The 23,068-nt window shown below is 36.0% G+C and overlaps 1 protein-coding gene across 1 annotated transcript; it reads right to left on the reverse strand.

Annotated features, from left to right (window-relative positions):
• Nucleotides 1–5,615: 5,615 nt before the first annotated feature.
• LOC140163231 (uncharacterized) lies at nt 5,616–18,092 on the reverse strand. The gene is made up of 2 exons (XM_072186628.1): nt 17,677–18,092; nt 5,616–9,873 (listed from the first exon to the last, which is right to left on the reverse strand). Exons 1-2 carry the CDS (start codon nt 17,790–17,792, stop codon nt 5,616–5,618), a joined length of 4,374 nt encoding a protein of 1,457 aa, XP_072042729.1. The 5' UTR covers nt 17,793–18,092.
• Between the last annotated feature and the right edge of the window lie 4,976 nt (nt 18,093–23,068).

Raw genomic sequence — 23,068 nt, forward strand, 5'->3', positions numbered from 1 at the left:
AGGAAAATGCACATTACCTCCCCCCCGCATCATCACTGCATAACCATAAGGCCTAAAAAAATTGTTTCATTGGCGTAACCTGACCTACCATAAAATTAGGCCCGACCCTAACTTTTAAAATTTAAAAAAATAATCAAAATAAATTAATGTTTAAAAAAGAAGAAAAAAAGTTCCAAAGCCTTTATGAAACGAGATACTCAGATTTACAGCATAAACGAAATACTCAGATTTACTACCCTAATTTTTATGTTACGCCAATCAAACAACTTTTTTTAGGCTTAATCAGGAACGATACTGCTATATGCTCCTTACCTTGTCCCTCCTGGCATCGTCATTGCATAACCATATCAGGAACGATACTGCTATTTTTATTGGTATACTCGACATGTTTCAATAAACAAAAATAAATTGGAAAATTAACAACCGACTCAGTTTTTGTGTGTTTTATTTTTTCTTTAACCTGGTTACTCATACAAAACTTGCGGTGATAATGGCTATATTAGTGTAAATAATGCAAAGCAATCATTTTTGGAGCATGTTTAAAAAAATATCCAAATTGGAGTAAAAATTCAAAATTTGAGCTCACCTGGTGAACATAACATAATTGTACTTGCTATCTACTGAATATAGCTGCACAGTTGTAGGCCTACTTGCTATCTACTGAAGATAGCCACACAGTTGTACTTGCTATCTACTGAAGATAGCTGCACATTTGTACTTGCCATCTACTGAAGATAGCTGCACAGTTGTACTTGCTATCTACTGAAGGTAGCTGCACAGTTGTACTTGCCATCTACTGAAGATAGCTGTACAGTTGTACTTGCCATCTACTGAAGATAGCTGCAAAGTTTTACTTGCTATCTACTGAAGATAGCTGCAGTTGTACTTGCTATCTACTGAAGATAGCTGCAGTTGTACTTGTTATCTACTGAAGATAGCTGCACAGTTGTACTTGTTATCTACTGAAGATAGCCACACAGTTGTACTTGCTATCTACTGAAGATAGCCACACAGTTGTACTTGCTATCTACTGAAGATAGCTGCAGTTGTACTTGCTGTCTACTGAAGATAGCTGCACAGTTGTACTTGCTATCTACTGAAGATGCACTGTTGTACTTGCTATCTACTGAAGTTAGCCACACAGCTGTACTTGCTATCTACTGAAGATAGCTGTACAGTTGTACTTGCTATCTACTGGAGATAGCTGTACAGTTGTACTTGCTTTCTACTGAAGATAGCTGTACAGTGTACTTGCTATCTACTGAAGATGCACTGTTGTACTTGCTATCTACCGAAGATAGCTGCACAGTTGTACTTGCAATCTGCTGAAGATAGCTGTACAGTTGTACTTGCTATCTACTGAAGATAGCTGTACAGTTGTACTTGCTATCTACTGAAGATAGCTGTACAGTTGTACTTGCTATCTACTGAAGATAACTGCACAGTTGTACTTGCTATCTACTGAAGATAGCCACACAGTTGTATTTGCTATCTACTGAAGATAGCTGTACAGTTGTACTTGCTATCTACTGAAGATAGCCACACAGTGTACTTGCTATCTACTGAAGATAGCTGCACAGTTGTACTTGCTATCTACTGAAGATAGCTGCACAGTTGTACTTGCTATCTACTGAAGATAGCCACACAGTTGTACTTGCTATCTACTGAAGATAGCTGCACAGTTGTACTTGCTATCTACTGAAGATAGCTGTACAGTTGTACTTGCTATCTACTGAAGATAGCTGTACAGTTGTACTTGCTATCTACTGAAGATAGCTGTACTTGCTATCTACTGAAGATAGCTGTACAGTTGTACTTGCTATCTACTGAAGATAGCTGTACAGTTGTACTTGCTATCTACTGAAGATAGCTGTACAGTTGTACTTGCTATCTACTGAAGATAGCTGTACTTGCTATCTACTGAAGATATCTGTACAGTTGTACTTGCTATCTACAGAAGATAGCTGCACAGTTGTACTTGCTATCTACTGTAGAAAGCTGCACGGTTGTACTTGCTATCTACTGTAGATATCTGCACAATTGTACTTGCTTTCTACTGAAGATAGCTGTACAGTGTACTTGCTATCTACTGAAGATAGCTGCACAGTTGTACTTGCTATCTACTGTAGATATCTGTACAGTTGTACTTGCTATCTACTGAAGATAGCTGTACAGTGTACTTGCTATCTACTGTAGATATCTGCACAGTTGTACTTGCTATCTACTGAAGATACCTGCACAATTGTACTTGCTATCTACTGAAGTACTGAAGATAGCCACACAGCTGTACTCGCTATCTAATGAAGATAGCTGCACAGTTGTACTTGCTTTCTACTGTAGATAGCTGTACAGTTATACATGATATCTACTGAAGATAGTTGCACAGTTGTACTTGCTATCTACTGAAGAAAGCCACACAGCTGTACTTGCTATCTAATGAAGATAGCTGCACAGTTGTACTTGCTTTCTACTGTAGATAGCTGTACAGTTATACAAGCTATCTACTGAAGATAGTTGCACAGTTGTACTTGCTATCTACTGAAGAAAGGTGCACAGTTGTACTTGCTATCTACTGAAGATAGCTGTACAGTTGTACTTGCTATCTACAGAAGATAGCTGCACAGTTGTACTTGCTATCTACTGAAGATAGCCACACAGTTGTATTTGCTATCTACTGAAGATAGCCACACAGTTGTACTTGCTATCTACTGAAGATAGCTGCACAGTTGTACTTGCTATCTACTGAAGATAGCCACACAGTTGTATTTGCTATCTACTGACGATAGCCACACAGTTGTACTTGCTATCTACTGAAGATAGCTGCACAGTTGTACTTGCTATCTACTGAAGATAGCCACACAGTTGTATTTGCTATCTACTGAAGGTAGCCACACAGTTGTACTTGCTATCTACTGAAGATAGCTACACAGTTGTATTTGCTATCCACTGAAGATAGCTGTACAGTTGTACTTGCTCTCTACTAAAGATAGCCACACAGTTGTACTTGCTATCTACTGAAGATAGCTGCAGTTGTACTTGCTATCTACTGAAGATAGCTACACATTTGTACTTGCTATCTACTGAAGATAGCCACACAGTTGTACTTGCTATATACTGAAGATAGCCACACAGTTGTACTTGCTATATACTGAAGATAGCAACAGTTGTACTTGCTTTCTACTGAAGATAGCCACACAGCTGTACTTGCTATCTACTGAAGATAGCTGCACAGTTGCACTTGTTATCTACTGAAGATAGCCACACAGTTGTACTTGCTATCTACTGAAGATAGCTGCACATTTGTACATGCTATCTACTGAAGATAGCTGCATAATTGTACTTGCAATCTACTGAAGATATTTGCACTTGATATCTACTGAAGATAGCTGCATAGTTGTACTTGCTGTCTACTGAAGGTAGCAGTAAAGATGAACTTGCTATCTACTTAACTACTCTTGATGCCAGAAAAATATAAAGCTAATATTTTGCACTAAAGCATCCTTTGGCTTATCTAGCCCTGATGACATCATTAATGCACACATCCTTACCCAACTTTTAATGTTATTAAAACGTTTTTGCCTAAACCAAAATCCAAAATATAACTTGTTTTAAAAAATGTTTTTCAAACATTTTTCTGTTTGCTGGGTAGACGATACGTCATCAGGGTTAAATATGCAAAGGCTTTTGGGAATCACCAACATTTTCTATCGAGAAAGTAGAGCTATGCTGTACACTGCATCACCTTGAACATTCATCAACCCTTTTCATTTGAGACCAACCATCATTTAGCTCACCACTGCTCGCCCAAACTCCATTTATAGATAGTGAGTTTCCACTTGCCATAGAAACAAATATCGCTCGTTGCGAATCGCCCAAAATTCAAAATCGGATAGACACATAATGTTAAAAAGGTTTCATTTTTGAAAAATAAGTTATTCAATCTAGAGTATCTCACCTTGTTTGGAAATTGGCTAACATATAACTAACATAATAGTTAACTATAATAATATTACCTTATACAAACATTAGACTATCATATACTGAAAATACCAAAGGTCTAGCATACTTGGTTCTAAAGTTCTGAAGTTTTGTGATGTACGAGTATACCGTAATTCTCCAAAGTATTTTATTATTTTTTTATTCCATCCCAAAGACCATTCAAAATAAAATACACAAAAATAAAGTTTTATACACTGCATTTAAAACATAATATTACACCAGACATTGATATGTACATTATAATTAACAAACAATTAAGATATATTCAAATATCACCTTTCAACTATTAACATTTTCGCTTAAGGTGAGTCGGGGCCTTCAGGCTATATTTTTCCAGTTTTGGTTATTTTGCTTATTTGGTATCTCACGCATTGAACCCATGCGTTTCTCTATGAGTGGGGGCTTTATTTTTCTCAATATTTGAGCACAAATATTGCCAGCTCATGCACCGCTCCGACACGCCTTAAAATAGACAAAATACAACAACCATGATTAAAAATCCATAGTTTAAAATATATTCTTTGAATATAATAATATTAGCTTATGCTTATTGCTATATTGGTAAATTGTGAGGTGGTGCCAGAGTACTTGACGGACAGTTTGCCTCTTTCAGTACTTAACTTACGGATGAATAGAAAACGTTTGTATAAATCTGGTGTTTTAATGGGTGTTAAACTGAGAGAGAATGCCTGAGATTGGAACCAGAAAGTTTGTTAAGATTCAGATAATTTACTACAATGCTTTCGTCTAGTTCAGATCTTGTGTAAATCGTTTACATGTAAATCCCTTGCCGTACAACCCAGAGTCAGCTTCTATATAGTAGCCTGGGTTCGGAGAATTTAAATTTGATTTACATAATTATTTTGTCATCAGGAGCTTTTTCTGTACAACAGTATTCCTCTCTTAAAACGTGTTCAGTTAATGCTCAAATGCATATTTTTATCATAATAATTATCTTGTAGACATAAACTTATTATGCAAATATTTAAATAAGGATAATTAATTATGCGAGTTATGATAATTGGGGTAGGGACAGTCTTCAATTCTAAACCCAAATTATGAGAGCTGTATGATATGACATTTATTGTCAGCTACAAGTTCACCTTTGGCACTTAAAAATCAAAAATTATTAATTCAGGTGGGATAATTTAGTGACAGGAATCGTTTACGACTCACCCCCCCCCCCACACACACACACACACCCACACGCACCCCGTCTACCCCAACACACCCCTGTTATGTTTTCTCCAAAATGTTCCTATAATAAGCTAAAACCATGTGGGGAATGTTTTGATGTTCCAAACATAATAGTGCAACACCATCGTAAGTGCAGTAGAATGCAATAGCTGCCATTTGCAACATTTCAATATTTATGAAATAACACTAGAAAAACACCCAACTACATGTAAAGGTGATATCTTGGGTTAGCTTAGTGCCAATCAGGAAAGTATACAGAACATCAACACTTTATATAATGAGCATGATGAGGAGATTGTGCTGCAAAGAATAGGTGCTTTACAAAAGGCAGCTATTGTATTCTACTGCACTTACGATAGTGTTGCACTCTGCCAACGAATTATGTTGGTAGCATGTTTGTGACAAATTATGATTCTGAATCAAAACCGTGTTTCTTGCATGGGAATATTGTCTTCTCTTTGAGTTCTCTTCTTATTTTCTAAATAATAATTTGATATCCACTGACCAATAGCGTACAAAAATGGATTAACGGCTGAATTGATTGGTAAAGCAAATGCTATGACCCATGCGTATGTTGTTGGGGACAATTCTGTATACTCTGTTTGGACAAGAATTCCAATAATTATTATCGGCATCCAGCACACGAAATCCGTAATAACGATAATTCCCATCTTCAAGGCTGTTCTCACTTCTCTTCTCCAACGGGAGACATTCATCGTCAAATGAGCCACAGTACGTGTGTATATTATAATAGAAAATATAGAGATATAACAAATTGCTACGCTGACGCAACAAAAGAAGTTGACTCCAAGAAATAAACTGATGGAGTAATATGGTGCTAGACTGGTTCCAGTTACATTTAATGTTTGAAATGAGATGTTGTCTACTCTATCACTGTCAGTTAAAGAAACATTTAAGGGTTCCCTCTCGGTATGAAAATTAATACGTCTTGCTATTGGTAACCCAATGCAAACTTGAGAGAACTCGAAGTCTTCATCATCTAAGCCAAGTGGTATAGTACTCAGTACAATTGCCAACGCCCAGATTGCCACTGTCGCAATTACTCTCGACATTCGGGTATGTAGCAAGTTTTGTCGACTGATATTCTTTAATGACCAGAACCTATCAAAACTGATCAATGTCAAGAAAAATAGAGATGCTTCACTTGATAAAACTGATAATACAGCAGAAAATTTACATAATAAACTTGTTCTCCATTTTTCAGCATGAAATGGAAAATATGTGCCATAGTGATTGTCAACTGCACCAAGAATGAGCAAATATAATCCCATGAGCAGATCCGCAGCAGCCAAGTTAACAATGAGTAATTTCTGTTTCACTTCATCTCTTTTTGTTTTCTCCTTTCTTAGCTGCACACATCCCCAAAATATAACTACTGAGTTTGCTACAATTATGCTTAAACCTAGTAGCCACACTGTCAATCTGATCACTTCTTTATATAACAGTGGTTCACATGATAAGTATGGGGACAGGTCCTTCCTGGCAGCACAACGGGGGCCTTTATCTTGATGTATGATACACTTGCAAACTGCTTCAGAATCGACTGATATTGTTGTGTTATTCTCTAACTCACTTAAGGAATCATAAGTTAACCTTCCAAGAGGATTAAACGTGAGGTCAACTAATTGTAAATGTAAATTTCCTTTGAACGCATCTTTCTGTATTTCTAAAAGTTTGTTTTCACCCATTTTCAAAACGAGTAGACTTTCTAAATGTTGAAATGTGAAAGACTCAAGATATGTCAGGCCATTTCCAGACAAGGTGAGATACTCTAGATTGAGTAACCCCTGAAACACATTCATGCTTAGTTGAGTTAGCTTATTGTAATGAAGCCATAAGTGTGACAAGTTGCCCAAAGATTTGAAAACACCAGGCTGTAAATTTGACAGATTATTGCGCTCTATCTCCAACCTTTTCAATCCACGTAATGATAAAAACAGTCCAGAGGAAAGAACTGAAATTGAATTGTCATTTAAATGAAGTTCACTCAACTGTGATTGGTCATAAAATGTATCAGGTTTTATTAAAGTGAGGTAATTGTTATACAGTGATAGGATAGACAATTTATGCAAACCTTGGAATAGGTTGATATCAAGCTCTGTCAAGTGATTTTCATACAGAGATAACTCTGTCAAATTACCAAGACTATCAAATATACCAGGTTTTAATTCTCTTAGTTGATTCTTATGCAGCCCTAAGATAGACAATTTGTACAAACGTTGGAATATGTTGGCATCAAGCGCTGTCAACTGATTCTCATACAGCCACACCTCTGTCAAATTGCCAAGACTATCAAACATGCCAGATTTTAATTCTCTTAGTTGATTTGCATATAGCACTAAGCTAGGCAGTTTATGTAAACTTTGGAATACTTTGACATCAAGCTCTGTCAACTGATTCCCAAAAAGCCACAAATCTGTCAAATTGCCAAGACTATCAAATATGCCAGGTTTCAAATCTCTTAGTTGATTTTCATGCAGTAATAAGATATTCAATTTATTCAAATTATTGAATATTTTGCCATCAAGCTCTGTCAAATGATTCTCATAGAGCCATAATTCTGTTAAATGTACACAATTATCAAATATGCCAGGTTTCAATTGTCTCAGCTGATTTGATTTCATTGATAGGACAGATAATTTATGCAAACCTTGGAATATGTTGGCATCAAGCTCTGTTAGTTGATTCTTTGACAGCCATAACTGTGTTAAATTACTAAGACTATCAAATATTCCAGGTTTTAAGTCTTTTAGTTGATTTGTATGCATCACTAAGAGAGACAATTTTTGCAAACTTTGGAATATGTTGCCATCAAGCTCTGTCAAGTGATTCTCATACAGCCATAACTCTGTCAAATTACTAAGACGGTCAAATATGCCAGGTTTTAATTGTCTCAGCTGATTTGTGTGCAGTGATAAGATAGACAATTTATGCAAAGTTTGGAATAGGTTGACATCAAGCTCTGTCAACATATTGTCAGACAGATCTAACTCTGTCAAATTTCCAAGACTATCAAATAAACCTGGCAACAATACTTCTAGATAATTTGAATTTAGTAATAGTCTTCTCAATTTGTGTAGCCTCTTAAATAAGCCAAGCTGAATCTCCACGATATAGTTGTTGTGTAACCATAACGATTCCAAGTCCAAAAGATCATCAAACAAGCCAGATTTCAACACTTCTAATTGATTTCCATGTAAGTGGAGAACGGATAGCTTTTTTAAATATTTGAACACATTAATGTTTAGCTTAATTATAAGGTTATCGTTCAAATTCAACTCTGTCAAATTGCCAAGTCCAACAAATGCATTATCATGCAAGGTAGTTAGATAATCATTTTGTAATGACAAGATCGATAGGTTCTCTAGTTGCTGAAATGTGTGAGGTAACAGCTCTGATAAGTCATTATCATCAAGCCACAATCCACGCAAATTCTCTTGGCTTTCAAATATTCCTGTTGGTAAATTAGGCAGTTGGTTTCTATTCAAATTTAAGAAACAAAGTTGATGCAATGTTTGGAACGAGTTTCCCTCTAATGATAAAAGCAGATTTGCATTAAGATTCAATATTTTCAAGTTGTGGAGATCATTGAATATAGAAAGATTCTGTGTGCTGGATGCTACTGACGTTATTTTGTTCTGTTCTAAATTCAAAACTTGCAAACTAAAGAGATTGTTAAATACCCCAGGACTGAGCGTGTGCAATATGTTTCTCTGTAAATAGAGTTGTTGAAGGGACAGGATTCCTGAAAACACATTACCTAGTAAGCTTTCAAGTATATTATCAGACAGATCAAGCACTTTCAATGACTCAAGGCCATGAAATACTCCATCTACTGTTTCTATCCTGTTGTGAGAGAAAAGTAGGTATTGGATTGAGTGAAGGCTTTCAAATGCTTCAGAAGAAATGTGAACAGCATTTCGTCTTGAGACATTTAATGCACAAGGAATAGATGGGTCATAGATTTGCTCATAAATCAAAAAAGTACTTATGTTGGCCAGTGGGCAATGGGCTTCAAAGCTTCTGTGGTGAACATGAGTTTGGCATTCCGGTGGAATTGCAGGCATTTCTACAACATATACATATTCAGGTACAGAACCTAATATCTTCAAGTTATAATGCTCCTTATATGTGGTGTTGAGTGCATTATTGTTGGCCAGAAGTTGATCGATTGATATATTAAGTGCCCTCACATAGAATACACTATCGTAACTTTCTACCATATTACAGTACTCAAGACTGGATTTATTACAACAAGAGTTTTCATTATCTAGTTCAGTTGTTTGGTTCTTATTCATTCTTTCATCTTTGTTCAGGTTCAACAATGATATATTCATTAATATTGATGCTTTAACATTTATCTCAAAGTTCTTACTATCGAATCTGATGCTACAAAGTCCAGGATGTTCTGTGAAGGCTACAATATCTTTGTCATCCCAGCATTTCTCCTGCTCATCTGTCGTGACATAGATGTACTCGTACAAAGTCCAATTAGATGCTTGCAAGATGTCCAGATGTAAACCTTTCTCAGATGGGACAGAAACTGATATGTTGCATGGATCTGACACATTTGCTGTGATAAGTATTGATGAATCTTGGGTCACGTCGATGTGCGTCACATTGGTGCAGGGAACAGGTGATTTATTCCATTCATTCCTAGAACACAAAATAATGCAATTTCGTATGGTTGTGTCAGTTAAGGGATCTAAAATGAGCGTTTATTGCGTTTCGACAGTATTTTTTGTGGGACATGAGAGCACCTCAGACCTATCGAATTGCATTCTGAATACGAAGCATGTCTTTCTGATATCAAATAATTTTCATTTTTGAAAATCACAATATAATATAAATTTTATGACAAATTATAAAAATTTGATATTTTTCAAATTTTTGATATATAACAGTCCTCGAAGTAAATTATATAAATCTAATGATATATTCTTAAAGTGTATGTAGCAGGGAGGAAAAGCCGACAGTAAATTGAAAATTTTGACCTTTCATATTGAAGATATGGATTTTTTTTCCCAAAAGACCTAATTTTTTTTGGTGTTTTGGGAAAAAAAATCCATATCTTCAATACGAAAGGTCAAAATTTTCAATTGATCGTCGGCTTTTCATCCCACCTACATACACTTTAAGTATCAATCATCAGATTTATAAAGTTTACTTCAAGTACTGTTAAATATCAAAAATATCAATTTTTAATGATTTGCCATAAAATGTGTATTAAATTGCGAATTTCAAATAATCAAAATTATTTGATATCAGAATGACATTCTTCGTATTCAGAATGCAATTCGATATGTCTGATGTGCTCTGTCCCAAAATAAATACTGTCCAAACGTTCATACCCCAGCCCTTAACCTCATGCAGCAATATCGTAACATTTGTTGAGGAGGACTCCCTCATTTGTTTTACAACAAACTTGTGATCCCAAGATTTAAGGGGCATTTCGTGATCCACAGCCTCATCCCCCACTTTTCTCAACAAAAAAGTTAAGATTTTTATACCACTGGAAACCTCTGGCTACATAATGTTTCTGTGCATAAAATTTTCTTGCAGATTAATTCGTTTAGCAAAAATATCTTCAAATTCAACACAGTGGCCTATGGAGCAGTGCAATACGCATAATCAAGCATAACTCACAAACGCTAAACGGAATCACTGAAATTTTTTTTTGAAAGTTTTTTCGTGGATATCTACTGAAACATGTCATAAAAAGAGGATGCTATGACCACAAAATACAAATAATATTTTGATAAAATGAATTACAGAAATATTTTGTTATTCTAGCATCCTCCTTTTATGTTATGACATGTTTCAGTAGCAGTAGATGTCCACGAGATGTCAACCTTGAGCATGGCTTGAAAATGTCTTGTTGTGCGTGTAAAACTACATGATGTTTATAAACCGTCGCTGTTTTGGCATACTGTCGTATGACGATTTTTAGGCAAAATGAGTTATATGCCCCCTATAAACTTTCAAAATCTATGAATGAAACTCTATATATTCACAAAGTTTTGAAACCTAAATGGACTTAGTTAATGAAATATGGCACTAATTAGTATGATACGACATGTATTTATGTAACACCCCACTCCCTAAATCTTCGTTCTGTGTTTTGGCATACAGTCGTATCATAGTCGTATCATGATACGTCGTCATAGGCCACCGTGTAACTGCAATTGCTTATTGTTTTGACATACTGTCGTATCACATGGCGTATCATATATTAATACATACCGTAGGTTGTCAAATTGTGCATATTTTGCCATACTGTCGTATGAGTTTGCGGATTAATTACTTCTAATTACTGAATGAATAAAAAGTTTATATTATGTTGAGAACAAAGACAGATATATTATTGATTATATTCGTTGATAATAATAAACATATTTTACTTTGGTGCTCTCCAGTGGGTCTTCAAAAATTGGAAAAACTTTAAATGCGATTTTCTCAAAACTGAATTGTTCGTCATACGACAGTTTGCCAAAAAAGCGACGAAACATATTGTGCAGATCTACTGCATTACCGATCGACTGACTGATACATGCTTTCGCGATCACTGTCCATTAAGACGATATTTGAATTATGCGGTCCATCTTAGCCAATTCGTCCTGGGTCAAAAGATCGCTTTTGAGTCTTTTTTCTGCGAGATATACTTCTATGCTCGTTTAAATATATTCGTTATATGTGACCCGGCAGCACAAACGAGCCGTAAATTCCCTAAGTTGTATTCTGAGTTACGGTGTAAAATGTGTACGAAGGTCGTATTCATTGGTAACTTAAGCTGGCCGACATCCGTCTCATTTTGATAGTCAAAAACTAATCAATAATCCTATTGTTGAAGTGGATAATAAGCTTCTACCTTAGATGGCTATAGAACTTTTAATAGCTCTGGTCTTTGTTTGCTTTTGCTGAATCCTGTTCAAGTGGTGGGTAACCAGGCATTGTATTTTGTACAGGTATGCATAACCAACAATTAACAATGAGAGAAGTTTCTTAAACCTCATTGACTTGGGGATGATTTGAAATGACCGCCAATTATGGCTGTTTGATATTTATTGCCAGCAATGTGGAAAAAGAGACACGTGTAAAAACGTAAAAAGCTATAATTTTGTTGAAGGAGCAAAGTTTAACAAACCATAACTCCGCTTCTGGATATCGTTTGAAGTCAAATGATATACCATTTTTAAGTTTATGATGTTTATTTTTTAAACACGAAATAAAACAAAATTGACCGGGGGAGGAATTTACGGCTCATTCGCCGTGGACGGTCACATATACAGTTTGCGAGGACCCATTCATCATGCTAAATAGGACCCCCCCCCCCCCGAATGAATGACCATTATTCCAAAATGGTTAATTGTATGCCAAATATGTAGAATATCCGTCCAAAGCAGAATTTATTGTTCGCATTATGACCCCAATATTGATGTCGCAGCGTATACACCCATTGCATTTTTTTTTATTATGTGGAGAAATGAGAAAAAAATTGGACAAAGTAGTGTGCAAAATGAAGGGGCAAATCTTCTCGTTCTATTGGTGGCATCGGTATCAATGTAACTTACATGCCTTTACAGGTACAATGTAGAAGCCAAAAGGTGGTTCCTCACCGATGTTTTAAATTCACTTTATTTTGGATAGTTTACTATCAACGGATTTCGTTAAAATTTTGGATACATGTCGCTAACGCATTAGAGAAATAATGTTGATATGTAAAATGGGAATAAGTGGTTCTTGATGACTTCATGAACTTCGTGATTTTCAGTGCTCCACACCTATCAACAAACGAACTGGTAAAATGCTTCTATTTTCAATGTTGAGCTATATTTTGTATTTTTAACTAGCGACATGTTTTTCATAAGCTTCATTTGTGTGATTTTGGTACCAATTTTACCTTTTTTGTCCAATCCATTTCAACTAGCCAATCTAAATTGTTCTCACCATTTACATCCATTCCCACACTCATAGAAATTGTTCGTTGGCATTACTCAGTAAGTTGATGTAAGTCGTTGCGTCAACTTTCCGAGTAATGCCAACGCGTACAATTTTGAGTAACGCTGACTCGATATCATTATGTTGGTCGCACTCATTTGCACTAAAGTCTTGCTTTATTGCGTTGTTACAACTCAGAAAATGAAACTAGCCTAGCATAATTTTCTAGAGGTGTGCTATAGTATACAAAATTTTGCACTGATTACAAAAATAAATATTAGAATACTGCTAATTGTGCAGAAAATGATCCAATTACGTGAATTAAGTAACAAAGTACCAAATTGGAATAACTTAAAACAATAAGTACCAGTAACTTAATATGAACGAGTTACATCAACTTACATGTTGAGTTACAATAACTCAAGTAATTGGTTCTTTGCACCTTGTTTATTTTTCTAAGTTCCCTGAACTTGAATTCAGAAGTTGGCATTACTTAAAAAGTTGACGCAACGACTTACATCAACTTTTTAAGAAATGCCAACAAAGTTGATTAGTTGACGGAACTTTTTGAACTTTTTCAGCATTTTTAAGTTCGGATAACTAAAATGAATTTTGTTTTGGCAACTTTTACACTATTTTGAGTTGTCCAAACTTACTCCTTTTGAATTGCGCCAACAAGGCGAACAAGTCATTTCTATGAGTGCAAGAAATGTTATTCTATCCATCATAGCATTATATATCCAGTAAAAGACAAACTAGACCAAATATCAAAATTGATGCCTCATTATAGCTATGTTGATATATTACATGTTGTTCAAAATGGCCTAAATTAGCCCTCAACCATGTGACCTATAACCTGACCTATATAAATCTCTTTTCCAAACAACACATGATAGGGGCTATATAGTATTAAATTTGCTATACCATTCATTGTGGAAGAGATATTTTAGCATGCCTAGTTGATCACAGTCTGAAGATGGTATAACAAAAGATATAATTTATTCTATTCAAGTACTACTTGAATAGAATAAATTATGTTTTGTTATGAGGCATACATACTGAGTTACTATAATCCCATAGTAACAGGTAAACAAAAAAGTATATAGGGCAAAAATGATATACTAAAATGGTTTAAAAGTACTTTATAGGTAGAGTTATTTTATAAGTTCAGGACATGAGGTGATGAATATATTTATGTACTTCATAAATTTCTAAGAAAAAAAGAAGAGGGGTACTGATGAAAATCAGGGTATTACACCCCTTAAGGGAAGGGGTATGAACGTTTGGACAGTATTTATTGTGGGACATTAGAGCACATCAGACATATCGAATTGCATTCTGAATGTCCTTCTGATATCAAATAATTTTGATTTTTTGAAATTCACAATGTAATACACATTTTATGGCAAATCATTAAAAATTGATATTTTTGATATTTAACAGTACTTGAAGTAAATTTTATAAATCTGATGATTTATACTTAAAGTGTATGTAGGTGGGATGAAAAGCCGACGATCAATTTTGACCTTTCGTATTAAAGATATGGATTTTTTTCCCAAAACACCAAAAACAATTGGTCTTTTTGGGAAAAAATCCATATCTTCAATATAAAAGGTCAAAATTTTCAATTGATCGTCGGCTTTTCCTCCCAGCTACATACACTTTAAGAATATATCATTAGATTTATAAAAATTTATTTCGAGGACTGTTATATATCAAAATTTGAAAGATATCAAATTTTAATAATTTGTCATAAAATTTGTATTACATCGTGAATTTCAAAAAATGAAAATTATTTGATATCAGAAAGACATGCTTCGTATTCAGAATGCAAATCGATACGTCTGAGATGAGGTGCTCTCATGTCCCACAAAAAATACTGTCGAAACGCCATAAACGCTCATTCTAGATCCCTTAAATGAGAGTAACCCAAGATTTAAAAGTTGCAGCAAAATCCTTGTATTCATTGTCCATGGAAGGAAATGTTTTCCGCTCTCATTGGATTATCCTTTTGTTTCATGCTCTTGGAGAGGATCAAATGTGATAATTCATAATAAAAAAATATTATTATTCACATCAGTGGTCATTGTTTACTTTATCCCACATTACAACATGACAAAATCAGTATTTATGTGGACCAAGAAGTGGAAGACCAAGGGTTGCATATGTTGGTAACACTAACGCACAATTGGGTTTATTGTTCTATTGTGTCCGATTTGAGCGCTGACTTATTGGAAAATGTTGCCAATCAATATTCATGAGAGTGTACATACAACGTCCAGTTATCGAAATACATCTGACTGGGTGTTTTAATTACGTAACGCATAAAGGTGTTGGCATTATTAAATGGCTGCCTAGTGCTGTTATATGTTTAGTTTCTTTAATAATAATTATTATTTTCTTTATTCATTCCTTTCTGTTGCTTTCTCTGTACTTATTCTTTCATATACCTATACTCAAGGAGCCTGTCACTAGATCCCTCTCTCCCCTCCCCCCTTTCATTTTCTTGTTGTCTTACTCCCCTCCCCTCCAATCTCGATCACCCATCCGCTTCTCCTCTTTTCACCCCTCGACCCCTCCATCACTCCCTCACTTTCCCCTGGCTTTTCAAATGGATATTCCTGATATTAAGAAACCCATTTGACTTTATTGAACATGTTGAATAGGCCTACAACCATGATAACAACATAATAACAACATAATACTGCGAATTATAGAAAGTGACACAGATAGACCTATATACCTGGCAGCCATTCTACGTTGTTACGGGCAATTGATCAGAAACTCTATTGAATTTATTTAAATGAGGCGCCTAAATTAAGGTGGGTGGTATAAAATAATCAGACATTGACGGTAAAGTGTGCTTTTGTGTGCTGGCGAAGACTCAGTCACAACCGTGGGTTGTATGAGAACAAAAGGTACCTCTCACTTGAGAAGGTGCTTTCACATGACATTCTTTTGATCACTTATTGATAGTTGCCTACCTGGTAAACCGATTTAATGGCGGAGCCCTTTTGTCCTGAACAAAAGGTACCTCTCGATGAATAGCTTGTCGGTAAATCAAATCGGCCCAAAGGAACAATGCGTTACGTAGTCTATTGCGCCTCCACAAATATGATAGCTCCAATCGGAAAATTTTGAATCTAACTTGACCACTGAAAGGACAACTTGCACTATTGTAGGCCATTTAGGACCTTATTGGTCTGAAAAAAATATTGAAATCTTCATGTTATAATTCAACATCACGTGAATAATCGTAATTGTTATTGAATATCATATGTTTTGATCGCTTGAAACAAAAAGGATAATCCAATGAGAGCTAAACAGGTTTCCTTCAACGGATACTGAAAACAAGGCAATAGGATCTAGGGCAGGGGCGGCGGAACCATTTTGAAAGTGGGGGGGCAGTCAGGGTGATGTAAAAATTCGAAATAATGGCCGCAAAGCGGCTATCGCGTCGCGCTTGCGCGACGCAGGGGGGTGTCTGAGGGGGGATGTGGCCCCCTCAGAAGTGAGAAACCTTTGGAAAATGAAGGTCCAATTGAGTCCATTTGGTGGACTATTCTGGCACTATATTGTGAACAATTTTAGTTTGAAAAATCCGAAAATGGGTCAAATGAAGGCCCAAATTGAAGCCATTCGTGGATAAGTTTTCACTATTATTGTATAAATTATTGCTTTTAGTGTTGGGTGTCCAAAGCAGAAGCGAAAAGGGGAATTTGTTTATCCATAGGCCTACACACTGTATTAAAACAGGGGAGTTGGAAAATTTTGCAAAATGAAGGTCCAATTGAAGCCATTGTGTGCATCCTTTTTACACTTTCTTAAGCATGTTAGGGTCTAGAATAGAGATTTGATTATTTATGTTCACCCAGACATGACACACACAGCACTTTATGGGTTAAAAGTAGGGGGCCAGGCCCCCAGTCAAAAAAAGTGGAGGGGCCACTGGCCCCCCCCCCCCGGTTCCGCCGTCTATGATCTAGGGTTACGTTCATTTACATGTATGCTGCGACATCAATATTGGGACCATTGCAACAAACTATGTGTCAAAATACGCAGAAATAAATTATGTTTCGAATGCATATCTCAAATTTGGTATACAATTAACCGTTTTGGAATAATGGTCATTCATTCAGGGGGTAATTAATTTTTGGTAGATGTTTATATGGAAGCTATGCGCCGTTGTTTATATCGAGTTTTTCAACAACAAAAAACAATCATGGAAAAATATTTCAAACATCCTCGCAACGCAACAAAAAGAATACTTTATCTAAATTATTTCGGTACATTTTACCCCCATATTCAATACGGAAATTATACCGAAACTTTACAATCACGGAATATAACGTCCATGCAGTTTTAGTGTAGGAGAAAAACCAGAGAATCCGGAGAAAACCTGCGCCAGCGAGTATATGGACTGGAAACCACTCATTTAGGTGATGATGTGGCATGTAATGTAAACACATTCATACTTTAGTGCCACCCCTCCACCCGGTACGTTTATAATAAGTTACTTACCCTCCTTCTGCCCAAACAAGAAGTTGTTCACTCCTATTCAATTCAAGAAACACGATCACAAATACCAAGCAAATAGAAACAAATGCTTGCCGGTTTTGAAGAAAATCCCCAGCCATATTCACTCAAACCTCAGCTCCAATCAAAGTTCCTCCAAGAGTCACAGGTAGTGATCACAGATATATAACATGGAAATGACACGGTAATGTATCGACCTAGTATTTGTTAAAGTGAAAGCAGCAAGTGCTAGTAGTAGAGCTGCTGTGGACACACTTTACTAACTGCTTACGCAGACTAGGACAGTCCGACGAGTAGGACCTTTTTTCTTATTTACCAGACTATGTTTAGCTCAGACTATGATCACTATCTCATATGGCGCAAGAAAGACGAATCGCGAAAGTCCAGTGACCGCGCCGCCCGAAAAATAAACACTTTTATAAATTTATGTTTCAATCCAGCATTGGAGTCAAAAGTAAAGGATACTTTACTTAAAAGATGTTGTGGAAATGATGCTACCTAAATGCACACACGTCACTAAACCTCTTGAACTATCTGCAGAATTCAGATAAATTGCTCAGATTACAAAGTAATGTTCCAATCCGGTATTATGTTAGAATCAAAGTAAAAAGTAGTTCTGATGCTGTGTAAATGATGCCACCTTTATTAACAAAGGTCACTAAACTTTTTACACTATCTGCAGGCTTCAGATATATGCTGTTTACAAAGTAATGCTTCAATCCAGGTTTGCGTTAGATTATAAGCAACATAAATAGTTCAGATGCTGTGGAAATAATACCACCTTCATGCACACAGGTCACTGCACTTCTTACACTATCTACAGACTTCAGATAAATACTCCTACACAGCAAAGTTTCAATCCAATATCATATCATGTTGGAATATAAGTAGTTCAGATGCACTGTAAATGATGCCACCTTAATGCACATACGTCGCTACACTTCTTATATTATTTGCAGACTTCTGATAAAATACCGTTACAAATTTCAATCCAGTGTTTTGTTAGGTGCACTAATGATACCAAGTTCCTTTCACTGCAATTTGTTACTAAGTCACATACATTATGTATCACTCAAGCAAGTACTTGTTAATATGAAGCATTTCTCTTCATTGAAATTAAATTTATATTTATAGTCGGTGGAAAACCCCACATTATCTATGGCCACATATAATTTCATTTGTACAGTTTAGTAACCTATACATGAATGCACTTGACACCGTTTTACACTAAACTCTGAAAAGGTATTGTGTAAAATTTGTGAATTTACAATTTCACTTCCTTCTAGCAAAGACCAATTCACTGAGTCAGGTATGCATGCATGCAGTGGAGTTGAGTCACCTGTTTTTTCACCCCTGATGTTGTTGTTATACCCGTATGCAGGGCTATTTAAAGGCCCATTCAGTGATCCCAGCGTAAGTGAGATAAAAGCGTAGAGATAAAAGTGAAAGATAAATCATTCATACCTAAGTTTTAAAATGAACAATTTGATAACAAAACAAAGAAAACAGCAGTATAGACAAAGTTGAAGCCCTATTTGAAGTGGGGGGAACAATTGGCCTAAATCGTCGAAAGGTTGTTGAAAATAACAAAAAACACGTCCCCCTGTCCCAACACCACACCCACCCAACCCCCAGCCCGGGATTGACGCCCATGACTCCCAGCCCCCCAAGTCAACACAAAAGTTGACAACCATGAGAGTTACCAAATTGCGCAGAAAAGGGGTAATTTTTTTACCAGTAGCAAGGACCGCGCAATTGGCAAAATAGGGGGGTATTTAATTTGCACTGTCCGTGAAATTTGACAGCGAAATCAGCAAAATAGGGGTATTTCATTGCACTCTCCGCGAAATTAGGATAAAAGGGGTACTTGAGAAAATCCGGAAATTTTATGTCAATATTTAGTGTCATTGATAAGGGGTGTTTGCAATTCTAATCATTGAAAGGGGGTGTTTGAAATTCTGGTCATTAAAAACTACAAAAAAGGGGTTGTTGTTGGCCAAATTTTGTCTCATGGTTGTCATCTTTTGATATAAAATTGGATCGGTTGAGCCCATATTTATTGGTCGAGCTATGAGTTTTAAAATATTTTACAACTCATAGCGAGACCAATAAATATTGGGCGTAAAGCATCAATTTTATCATTATTATGTTTTGGATCCAATATTATCACAACTTGGATCCATCAAAACATAATAATGTGTTGAGTTGGGGGACCGGGCCTATACTGGATAAAATAGGACTAAATAGTCACAATATCGTGATTGCAAAACCCAAGGCATAATGTTCATGTACTTTTTGATATTCAAAAACAGAAACATAGTAGGCCTACTTACATACACAATAAATAGTTTTATTGATTTGTTTGTTTGTTTTATAATCATGGCGAAATCTGTACAAAAAAACTGCAAAAAAAGACAAAATTGGATCGCGAATTTTTTTTTTAATGAACATATGGGCAAAAAAGGGCAACGCGTAGCGCTGAGCGCTAAATTGGAGTTCACATAGCAATGCGCGCGGTGACCTTATGAACAGTCGATGCTAGGCGTATGATATACTACGTATACAACAGGAGAAAAACTATTCGCCGTAGAAGTAGTTTAGCAGGATTAATTACCGGTACCATAGCAATGGATTTACGCCATTTTGAATGTATTGCCCTGCACTATAATCAGGCCGCACTCATCACATGTGTATGTGTCATAGAGTTCTAATAATAACTTAGAGGCCAACTACTGTACATGTTCACTAACCTCCTTCAATTAATTTACAGAATCGTATTCTGATTCGTTGGACCTTCTAATTTATATAGCATACTTTTGGTTATCTCCATATTTTGTTTACCTAATTAGCATATGAACTAATTTATTCAACTTTTGCACCATATTTCATCAGTTTAGCTTCAATATGACAAAATTTACAGCGTAAATCGCGCACATTTGTAACATTCACTATACTTCAAGAATTTTTCTAACCCCATCCCCCATGTCATAAAGAAATCTACGGCACTGCTAACCCTCAGTTGATACATTGACAAAAAGACACTTTCATCATGGCACGACAGTCGGGAAAATGGTACAAAGTGGAACGCAAACATCCAGCCTCTATCACACACGGTTGATTGGTGTGATTATTATATTATCTACCAAAACACGTTTCAAACGTAAAAAGGGGCCAAGTTTAAAAAATCTTTCCTGTGTGGCTTTTCACCCTTTTTTAAACTTGGTCCCATTCAGTAAAGTGAACATGAAGAATGAGTCCTAATTTCTACATGCAACAATTAGGTTTAAGACTGTTCGAAAGCGGTGCAATATGACGTAGGCTATGTATTATCAAAAACATTTGAAGGTTTATGTTTCATTATATTGCGTGTTCATAAAGAGTAGTAGAGTATTATATATACTTAGCAAATTGACTGTCTGTCAACCTGTTACATATTATAGGCCCTACATCTGTACATAAGGCGCAGGATCGCACAAGACGATGAAGAATTTAACAAAGTGAGTATTTGCTACTTTTGCTTAAATCAAAATACATTATAACGTCTTTACGGAAAAACTTCAATCAAGCACGAACATTAATTAATTTACTCTACAAAATGAACACTGACAACTAAGAAAACAAACAAGTAGCCTAAAGATGACTTCGTATGGGTCTTTAGAAACTTTCATAAATGTTTAAGTTTAAAAAAGGGTGAAAAGACACACAGGAAAGATTTTTTAAACTTTGGCCCTTTTTACGTTTTGAAACGTGTTTTGGTAGATATTAATTCTTTTTTTGAGGTAAAAAGATATTGCGCGGTAAGTGGTTCTTTGTAGCCATGCGAGGCGAAGTAGTTGGATATCCATATTTCGCGGTTAATGGTTCTTTGTAGCCCTGCGGTGCAAACTAGTTGGATATCCATATTTCGCGATGAGTGGTTTTTTGAAGCTTTGAGGGCAAACTAGTTGGATATCCATATTTCGCGGTTAGCAGTTCTTTGTAGCCCTGCGGGGCAAACTTGTTGGATATCCATATTTCGCGGTTTGTGGTTCTTTGTAGCCCTGCGGTGCAAACTAGTTGGATATCCATATTTTGCGGTGAGTGGTTTTTTGCAGCTTCGAGGGGCAAACTAGTTGGATATCCATATTTCGCGGTTAGCAGTTTTTTGTAGCCCTGCGGGGGGCTATGTTCGATATCCTCATTGCGCGGTTAGTGGTTTTTAAACGACCTGTAACCACCCCAATCAGCTGCGTGGGGTAAAAGAATTATTTAAAAAAATAATAGCTGAATCCTATAGTTCAGCCAGGGACTGGAAACGACATATTGATGACTATATATAGAGTGTATTCAATAAACTCAAGCGGAACGAGAGCTGCTAAGTAACCGCTATCCTAACCATAAACACATGCATTATCAGACAACGAGTGTTCCATTTCCTCATAGCTTCTCACGTTGTACACACGTCAGTCGAATTTGGCGGTGTTGGTTTGTTAGCCCTCCAAGTTATAACATCGTTCACTTTGTGATGATATCATTTCAAGAGGTCACTTCCCGATTAACATGATTAAGCTAAACAGCCCATGGAAGAATTTTATGCATGAGCATTGAGCAACCACATCAATGATGTAGTAATGAATACCCTCTATTGTTATCGGATTAATTTTTACGACCTTCGATTACATGGGAGTAGCAACGACGACACGGTGTTTGATTTCACTCACATAATAGATCAATATTGACCTTCATCCAGCAAGGATCAGCCAAGCACTACAGTGGCCAAGCACGAAAGGTTTCTTGTTATCTCTTCAAGTATTTTTACCTTAGGTCTATAATCATAATGCAGGCCTAAATCCCGGGCCTAAATTAAGTGTACTGTTCGAGTAGGAGGATTTGTTTGATATTATTCTTGATTTTGAATAATATTATAGTACCTGTTTGTTTCCATCGGTTATTAAAATTACAATTCACCACATACACATTCCAGTTTGCGAGAGGTTTATAATGAATAAATGAATAGGTGTTATTATTTCGAATTATAATTATTTAGGGAGAGTGTTTTAGGATTTTGTTAGAAAAGGGATGATTGTTGATCATGTTTATTTTATTGTTGTATGTATTTTCCTGTCATTTCCTGCAAACCTAATAAAGATATTTTGATAATTGAAAATAGTATGTATCATAAATCGTAGAGGTTGAAAGAGTCAACAAGCGTCAGAAATTATAATTTGCCATGGAACTTCGGTCATATTTTCATTTGAAATATAACTGGATGTTAGGGTCTGCATCAATGGTATGCATAGTATGATCATGGAGGTATATAAATAAATGGAGAATGATCCAGCCAAGCCTCTTTTGTACTACGTTGGTTATGACCAATTATTGTTGAATAGGCAATTTC

This window comes from Amphiura filiformis, chromosome 10 (assembly GCF_039555335.1).
Source record: "Amphiura filiformis chromosome 10, Afil_fr2py, whole genome shotgun sequence".
Classification (NCBI taxonomy): domain Eukaryota; kingdom Metazoa; phylum Echinodermata; class Ophiuroidea; order Amphilepidida; family Amphiuridae; genus Amphiura; species Amphiura filiformis.

What these genes read in the sequence shown, in the direction of transcription:
- LOC140163231 (XM_072186628.1), bottom strand. Translation starts at nt 17,792, where the DNA reads ATGGCTGGGGATTTTCTTCAAAACCGGCAAGCATTTGTTTCTATTTGC. An exon ending in CTTGTTTGGGCAGAAGGAGG is followed by an intron (nt 9,874 to 17,676) that starts GTAAGTAACTTA and finishes TTTGTGTTCTAG; the next exon opens with GAATGAATGGAATAAATCAC.